This window comes from Pan paniscus, chromosome 6 (genome assembly GCF_029289425.2).
Source record: "Pan paniscus chromosome 6, NHGRI_mPanPan1-v2.0_pri, whole genome shotgun sequence".
Classification (NCBI taxonomy): Eukaryota; Metazoa; Chordata; class Mammalia; order Primates; family Hominidae; genus Pan; species Pan paniscus.
In genome coordinates, this window is record NC_073255.2 from 82,070,491 (window position 1) to 82,079,822 (window position 9,332).

The 9,332-nt window shown below is 38.1% G+C and overlaps 1 protein-coding gene across 19 annotated transcripts in view; it reads left to right on the top strand.

Annotated features, from left to right (window-relative positions):
- The window catches only part of LOC100993573 (rab5 GDP/GTP exchange factor), a 76,906-nt gene that overhangs the window by 37,291 nt on the left and 30,283 nt on the right, over positions 1-9,332 (top strand). For 9 of the 19 annotated variants that reach the window (XM_063605770.1, XM_034964201.3, XM_063605769.1 and 6 more), the window contains one exon: positions 7,239-7,408. The exons of 2 other annotated variants lie outside the window; for them this stretch is intronic. In XM_063605770.1, coding sequence (XP_063461840.1) covers positions 7,239-7,408 — 170 coding nt within the window. The remainder of the gene's footprint in view (positions 1-7,238; positions 7,409-9,332) is intronic. 8 more of the 19 variants (XM_063605773.1, XM_063605771.1, XM_034964202.3 and 5 more) reach the window with 1 other exon arrangement.

A 9,332-nucleotide genomic window follows, 5' to 3' on the forward strand; every position in this document is an offset into this window, starting at 1 on the left:
AGATGGATTACCTGAGCTCAGGAGTTTGAGACCAGTCTGGGCAACATGGTGAAACCCCGTCTCTACAAAAAATAGAAAAATCATCCAGGCACAGTGGCATGTGCCTGTAGTTCCAGCTGAGGCCAGAAGGCTGAGGCAGGAGAATCATTTGAATCTAGGAGGAGGAGGTTGCAGTGAGCCGAAATCGTGCCATTGCACTCCAGCCTGGGTGACAGAGCAAGACCCTGTCTAAAAAAAGGAAAGAAAAGAAAAAAGATTGATTACATGATTAATTTGAAGTTGTTTCTTGGTTGGCTGCCAGTTGTAGCAATTTTATCTCTACTAAAAAGGGGGAAAAATTAGTACCTGCCAGAGATTAAATAAGAATGTATTGGGCTCATGATTTATTTATTAGGAGGTGGAATAGCCAGGTAGTAAGGTGACTTTGGAGTCACTCGTGGTTTGAGCCCTAGCTTTGTATTTACCAGCTTTGTGACCTTGGACAGACTAACCTCTCCTGTCCAAGGTCCTGTCCACACTGAGGGACAATAATACCTACCAGAGGCACGTGATGAGGATTCAGTGAGTTAATGCATGTAAAGAGCTTAGCACAGTGCCTGACACACACAGTAGATCTCCAGTAAGTGTTAGCTGTTTTAAAATGCAAGTTATTCTTCTGATAGAATTATCTTGCAGGGAGCACAAGGGCATTTGCTATGAAGAATACTCATTCCTATTTAGCTTAAGGTCTGTTTCTTGATGATATGTAGTGAAATGATAAGTATTTATGATAACAGATGAAATAGTAAAACAAGTATAAAATTATTAGCTCCAATAGCCTCATTTTGCAGATGACAGTGTGAAAGTCCATAAAGGTTAACTAATTTACCCAAGGTTGCACAATGAGTTTGTGCATGAGAACTCATGTCTCCTAATTCCTGGGTCAATATTTTTCCATTATATTCCTTTATCCAATGTGTATACTTCAGAAGCCCAGGTTATGTAATATATATCATAAATAATATATATATATGAAATTAAGTTTCTGTTACTTAAGTACATAATTGTCATTTATATTTGCTAACTCTCCTTGGTGGTTTTAAAAACCTGTGTCCCAAAAGCCTCTGTACAGTGGGCATTATACTATTGAAAGAAAATTTACAATTTAGTGCAGAGTCTGTACTTTAAAAAGAAACATTTCTGGAGCTGGGTGCAGTGGCTTCTACCTACCTATAATCCCAGCTACTTGGAAGACTAAGGTAGGAGGATTACATGAGCCCAGGATTACATGAGCCCAGGTAGGAGGATTACATGGCTGCAGTGAGCTGTGATTGTGCCACTGCACTCCAGCCTAGGCAGCAGAGTGAGACACCAACATTAAAATAATTAATTAATTAATTAAAAAAGAATCCAGGTGAATTTTGTTTTAAAAATATGTATGCAGAATGATTTTTACCTTTGTTCTTGTCTCCCCCCATCCCCCATCTTTTTGAGTGATAGATTTGTACTTTAGATTGTTTGTTCTTTAGTTGCTTTTTGTCTGTAGAAAGCTTTGGGGATAAAGACCTTAAAGTATTTTAAAAATTCATGTTAGAAAAGAAGATTCCATTGTATCTTTGTTTCACAGATCACTTAATATAACTTAGCCAGGTAAATTTTGCATTTCACACTGATTACTTTTGTTTGGCCATTGTGTTTGGATAAGATTAGCCCAAGTGCAGTTTTAATGTATTGGGTCTAGACTAGAAACAGACTTTTTGGATTCTGTATTCTTGAATCTTCCTTAGTCCATGATACCGTTGCTGTTGGTGTTTTACTTGCTTCTGTTAGTAGCATAAAGGAAAGTTTTTATGCCATACATAGCAGCTTGGTAGCAGACAAAATACAAATAACCTTCTAAGGAATTTGAAGAATATCTTCACATTCTTTTAGAGTTGGATACGCCTTCAGAGAAAGTAAATGGAATGTCTTGACTGTAAAGACTCAGTTAAAGTGTTTTAGTCTCCACAGTCAGGGTGAGTGAGCTGTATAGAGGAAGTCATAGTGGTTGACCAAGCTGAGATACTTGCTTATACATTCCAAAGTGCCCTTTTCTTTCAGAACTCCTATAATGTTGTCATTCCAAGTAGAATCTTGTGTACCTCTTTCATGAACGGATCTGAAGACGATGATCCTCTAAAGCATATCTTTTCATTTTTAGAGTTAAAATACCAATACCACCCAGACCTTAGAAAGTAAACCTGATTCATTAAAGTGACTCAGGGCTTCTTGGAGAAGTGACTGATTCTGGGGCTAGAGTAGGGAAAAAAGGGCCCCTTCAATATTTTGGGGACATTTCAGAAGATCCAGAAGCCAGCTTGGAGGGGTTTCCACTGGCCAAGTCTGGGATAATTTGAATGTCAAAATAAATAAGGACAATAAGGCCAGGCACGGTGGCTCAGGCCTATAATCCCAGCACTTTGGGAGGCCAAGGCAGGCAGATCACCTAAGGTTGGGAGTTTGAGACCAGCCTGACCAACGTGGCACAACCCCGTCTCTACTAAGAATACCAAATTAGTCAGGTGTGGAAGTGTGCGCCTGTAATCCCAGCTACTTGGGAGTCAGAGTCAGGAGAATCGCTTGAACCCGGGGAGTGGAGGTTGCAGTGAGCTGAGATCGTGCCACTCCAGCCTGGGCAACAAAGTGAGACTCCGTCTTAAAAAATAAATAAAATAAAATGAAGAAATCTATAAATAAGGACAATAAATGAAGTATAACTGATTGAACAAAAATCATAATCCGTGTGTTAATTTAGTAAAATAGAGAAATACGGCTGGCACAGGGGCTCACGCCTGTGATCCCAGCACTTTGGGAGGCTGAGGCAGGTGGATCACCTAAGGTCGGGAGTTCGAGACCAGACTGGCCAACATGGTGAAACCCTGTCTCTACTAAAAATACAAAAATTAGCTGGGGGTGGTGGCACGTGCCTGCAATCCCAGCTACTTGGGAGGCTGAGGCAGGAGAACTGTTTGAACCTGGGAGGTGGAGATTGCAGTGAGCCAAGATCGTGCCATTGCACTCCAGCCTGGGCAACAATGTGAGGCCCCCATCTTTAAAAAAAGAAAAAAAATTTAAGAAATTAGCTGGGCTAGTGCCTGTAGCCCCAACTACTTGGGAGGCTGAGATGGGAGGATCATTTGTGCCTGGGAGGTTGAGGCTGCAATGTGCTGTGATCATGCAACCGTACTCCAGCCTGGGTGACAGAGCAAGACCCTGATTAAAAAAAAAAAAAGAAAAACCAAAAACACAGGGTGACTTTTAAGTTTAGGAGCAAGCACTTGCTGTTTGAGCCCTAGCCAAAATTATGAACTGTAACGTGGATTAGGTTGTTCTTTTCCATATTTCCTACTTCTTCACTTCTTTCATCTTACACACGGAATCCCTATTGGCTGTTCAAACATAAGTCGCCTCCTCCCTGCATACCGAACACCTGAGCTGTCTCTCACTTTCCCCTCTCTAATCCAAACTTCTGGCCTCTTAGTAGGGATTGATTTTTAGGAAGCTTAGAGAAAAACAACCAGGTGTTGATTTTAGTAACTTGTGTGATCATAACTAGCTAATAGAGTTAATCCTCATTTACATTTTAAAAGGGTTTTTTTTGTTTTAAAGCAAAAGTGTGTCTTTGGAAAAGTATGTGTGGGAGGGAGGCATGTTGTAAGCAAAGCAATAAAGGAAATGAGTAGGATTTTCTTGTGTTTTGACTGGTGTACAGACCTCCAAAGTCAGAGGAGTTGGTGTTCTTCTGAAGAGTCTTCAGTCCTCTGGCTTACTGAGGTAGTTGTACTACCTCATAGTCAGTTGTTACATAGTCAACAGCTCAGGCTTTGGATTTAAGCGCACAGACCTGGGTTCAAATTCCATTCTTTACTATGTAAGTGACTGCAACGTTATTCAAGTTACTTAACATATTCAAGCCTCAGCTTCCTCATTTGTAAATATTGTAAGTGTACAACCTGATAGACTTGTGAGGATTATACAAAATAGCATTGTAAAAGTACTTAGTGCATAATAGGCATTATCTATATGTAAGTTACTACCATTATTATTTTGTCAGATGGAGTGTTATGTTTTTGTTGGGTTGAGTGTTCTATCAGAGTCAGATAGGTCAAGTTGGTTGATAGCATTGTTCAAGTCTTCTGTCTTTACTGACTTTTTAAAAATCACCTCTCTGTCAATTACTAAGTGAGGAATATTGAAATCTCCAAATACTGTGAATTTGTTTCTCCTTTCAGTTCTGTCAGATTTTGTTTTATGTGTTTTGAAGCAGTGTTATTAGTATATATATATTTAGGGTTGCTGTGACTTCTCGAAGAATGAACGTCTTTTTTTATGATGAGGTGCCCCTTTTTTGTTCTTGGTAATATGGTCCATGTTCTTAAGTTTACTTTGTCTAACATTGGTATAACCACTTAAGCTCTTTTTCATTGTTTCAGAGTATGCTTTTCCTTTCATTAGTATTTAACATATTTGTATCTTTATATTTAAAGTTAATTTCTTACAGACAGCATGAAGTGGGGTCTTGTTTTTTTAACCTAATCTGATAATCTCTGACATTTTATCAGACTGTTTATAGCACGTATATTTAATGTGATTTTTGATAAGGGAAGGTTTACCCCTGCCATCTTGCTGTTTGTATTTATCCCAACTTGTCTTAGTTCCTTTTCTCTTCTTTTCTTGCCTTCTTTATGACCACATCTTTATCTCCACTATCAGCTTGTTAGCTATACCTCTTTGTTCTGTTTTGTTTTTGTTACTGGTTGTTCTGGGGTTTACAGAATACATCTTTAACTTACCTACCTTCAAGTAGTATTATATCACTTTATAGAAAAAAGAAAAAAAATTTAAAACAGTAGTGTTATACCACTTTACATAAAATAATCTTAGACGGGAATTTTTAAATGTTATTTATTATTATTTATTTATTTTTATTATACTTTAAGTTCTGGGTTACATGTGCAGAATGCAGTTTTGTTACATAGGTATATACGTGCCCTGGTGGTTTGCTGCACCCATCAACCCATCACCTACGTTAGGTATTTCTCCTAATTAGGTTATCCCTCCCCTTGTCCCCCACCACCCAATAGGCCACGGTGTGTGATGTTCCCCTCCCTAAACAGGATTCTTATGTTTCTTCCTCCCGTCCTTTGTGCTGTGGTTCTACACGTTACTTGGTGGTTTTTCTCTCATCTTGGGTAGTTTCCTCATACACATGTGCAGTAGTCAGCCACACTCAAGGGAACCCTCTGCAGATACCTGGAGCTTTTTCTATGTAGCCCTCTCCCCTCCGTAGTGTTTGCATGATATTTTGCCATGCAAATTCTGGTCACATTGGCCTCCGTGAACTCCAAATGCTATCTGCTCAATTCAGCAAGTCAGCTAGGCTCTGTTTGAGTGGCCTCTCCCTGTGCCAAGACTTTAAAACTCTCCCAGCAGTGAGCTGGGACACTCTAGGACAGACTCTGTTTGTTTCCCTTCTTTCAGGAGTTAATCTGCTGTTTGTCTGTCATCCAGTGTCTGAAAACCTTTTGTTCATATTTTTGTCTGACCTTCCAGTTGTTAAGATAGTAGAGTAAACCTGAATGCCATCAGAGTATTCCATCATGACTAGAAGCAGAATTATCAGAGAAGGATTCACTTTCAAACACTAAAGAATTTTTTTCTAATCATACCGATGTCAACACAATCTTTGGTTTTCCATTGAGATAAAAAATATTTTAGAAAAGATGTTGCATTTTTTGTTTTAAATTAGATTGTACCTGATTTATTTATGTACTTAAAACATAGTATATCCAAATGGTTCTAGCATAACAGGTATGGTCAGAAGTTTCCTTTCTAGTTTGTCTCTTGCCCATCTAGTTCCTAAGCACCACTGCTTTGTTTCTCCCACTTTCAGACAACTTTTGTTACTAGTTTCTTGTGTATCCTTTTGTGCTTTTATTCTGAGTTATAAACACATATATTCTTATCCCACTACCCCCTATTTTACATAAAACATAGCACAGTGTACATACCTTACTTTTTTTTTTTTTTTGGAAGAGACAAGGTCTCATTCTTTTGCCCAGGCTGGAGTGTAGTGGGATGATCTCGTAGCTCACTGCAGCGTCAAACTCCTGGGCTCAAGCGATCCTCCTGCTTTAACCCCCACAAATAGCTGGCACTATAGGTATGCACTACCATGCCTGGCTAATGTTCTTACTTTTTGTAGAGAGAGCAGCTACTCGGAGACTTGAGTAGCTCAGTAGGAGAATCGCTTGAACCTGGCAGGTGGAGGTTGCAGTGAGCTGAGATCGTGCCACTGCACTCCAGCCTGGGCGACAGAGCAAGACTTCGTCTCAAAAAAAAAATAAAACATACTTTTAAAAAAATTATTTTTTCGTTTTGGAAATCATTGGGATATGGGGAACTTAATTTCCTTATAAACATTAGAGAGCATAGTTCAAAATCAGGAGGCTTAGAATGTGGTCAAAGACCAAGTGGTAGTTCATACTTTCTGAAAGCACTTACTGCCTGTTACAACATCCTTATCTCTCTTGTGTAAATGTCCCATTTTCCTTTCAGTGTGTTTATTTGAAGAGGGGAAAGAATTGTCTGCCCAGCCGGTGGGATAGTGTAGTGCATGTTTCCCTTGTCTCTTCATTGTATGCTTTGTTGTGTTCATCATGCTATTAATACTTTGGATGCGTTCTTTCACTTTGATCAGTATGACTCACCAACGAAATGGTGGGTAAATAATTGTGAGTCTCCACATAAACACATTAACCTTTGCTTTTTTCTCAAGTAAAATGGGATTTGGAAAGGTTGTCTGACATTTATAAGTCATTTAACATTTCAGTGCTTCTATTGATTGTTATTCTATTTGTTGACTAGTTTTATAAACTCCAGCAGTCTTTGAGAAGCCTAGTGGTGCCATTTCAGTGTTCATGATTGAATATATAGATCAAAGCGTGATAGATTTTGGCAAAGAAAATACTAATAGAACAACTTTTATTTCAGTAGGAATATCTTTTAGATAATGTAGTTTTGTCTACTCATACTTCCTACTTGTAAAACAGATTTAGTTTACTTTAAGGAAAGTTGTCCAACCATTCAAACATAAAATGATTTAAATTCAAGTTTAACTTTGATGAAACATAATTTAAATAACCTTAGGTAAGATACTTAAAGTAATTCCATGCATGGATCTTTTATGTCATGAAACTTACTATGTTTAATTTTCCCAGCAGAAATTCAGGAAGCAAAAGCTCCCAGTCCTTCCATAAACCGGCAAACCAGCATTGAAACGGATAGAGTGTCTAAGGAGTTCATAGAATTTCTCAAGACCTTCCACAAGACAGGCCAAGAAATCTATAAACAGACCAAGCTGTTTTTGGAAGGAATGCATTACAAAAGGGTAGGTTGAGAATAACCACGTAGAAACATAGAGTTTTGGTTTGAGGAAAGGTCTTAGAGATAATATAGTGCAACCTTGTCATTTTATGCCTGAGAAAAATCCAGACCAAGAGATGTTAAATTACTTACCTAAGAAAAGCCTCTGAATCAAGCTAAAACCCAACTCTTAGGCTAGTACTTTTCCACTACAACTCAGTGGTGTTTGGATCATCTTTGTGTGGAAATTCTGACCTGAAGCCACTTGAAGTATGTGCTTTAGTAACAGGCCTTTTTGACTTGTGACCTTGTAAATAGTATAAACTGCCATAGTAGACCTTTAACTCTGTGCAACCATTGTTAGGCCAGTGGCAGTAATTTTAAGGGTTGTCGTTGTTGAATTCTGTTTTGTTTTTTGTATTTTGATTTTGAATTTTTTCATTCAGTTAGAGAAAGGACAGATAGAATTTAGACAATGAAAGGGACTTTAGCAACTATGGAGTTTCAGTCCCTTTATTTTATAGATGAGGAAGTTGAGAGCCAAAGAGGATAAGTGACTTGTCCAAGGTTACACAGCTAGATTTTGCCAATGTCAACCAGAACTTGTGATTTCCACACCTGTTTCTTTTACCCATAATTTCAGTGGCAATAATTAATAAGACTGCCTGTAAAGGAATTCATTTTGTAAATAGGGATTAATTCTGTTGTAACATTCTATAACCATTAAACTCAGAATTAGCTCTGAAAGTTCCTTCTATGCAGTAAGGAAATCTTAGAAAGAAAAAGGAAATTAGAAAAGCAGCAGGGTGTTTAACTGTTTAGCTATATTCTAGCTGGAGTCAGCAATCACTAGGCTAATAAGCAGTGGACTTGTGTCGAAATAATTTTTAGATATTGAATTCAGTTTGTAAAGGAGAAAAGCTTGCTTTCTCGCCCTTCAGAAATGTAATTAGACTGTGTAAGTAAGTAGCTGTCTTTCTCTAGGTATTTTTTCTCTCTAGAGTAAAACATTTAGAGTCAAAACAAGTGAGCTGTTATTGATTTTTTTTTAAGTTAGGAAACATGATAGATATCCTTAATATGGAACAATTCAGAGTTCATGTGACACCATCTTTCATTTTTATCAGAACTAAAAACTGAGGTTTTATATTTATTTTTTTCTTGAGCCCACATGAAATGTTCACGGGATAGCTATATTAAGTTAGTGTATATATACTGTAGTACATATAGCATGTATGCTGTATAATATGTTTTAGAAAATTGCTCAACTCAGATTTGGTATTTTTCTTTTGCTCAGAAGTGTGATGTGTTCTTATTCTGTAATAATTTAGTAGACTTCTAAATGAGTATACCAAAGTAAAGAGGTAATTAACTGGTACAAATATCACAATGCCTATTTGTAAGGCATCACTAGTTTATATCAGAGACCTGCATATGGCCTCAGATTCCTCCTGTTTTAAGAGCCACTAAGCCACCTATTTTCCATTTCTACACTATGTGTTTCATGGTTAGGTGACCAAGTCCTATGCATGTATCTCAGGTATCTTTAGTGTGAAGTCTGCACATACCATATATGAAAGAGATGTTTTTTAAACTGAATGTCCCTAGAGAAGCCCTTTTGGCCTTTGTCTGCAAGTTAATGTCCTTTCAAATAAATAAATAAACACTCTTTACACTTGAACTAACATAACTAGCTTCAGATCACTAATCATATAAATTTCTTGGGGCAGTTCCTCTGAAGTTGTGAAGAATGTGGTAGTATAAAATAGCCTTTGTGGCCGGGTGCGGTGGCTCACACCTGTAATCCCAACATTTTGGGAGGCCGAGGCAGGCGGATCACAAGGTCAGGAGATAGAGACCATCCTGGCTATCACGGTGAAACCTTGTCTCTACTAAAAATACAAAAAATTAGCTGGGCGTGGTGGCAGGCGCCTGTAGTCCCAGCTACT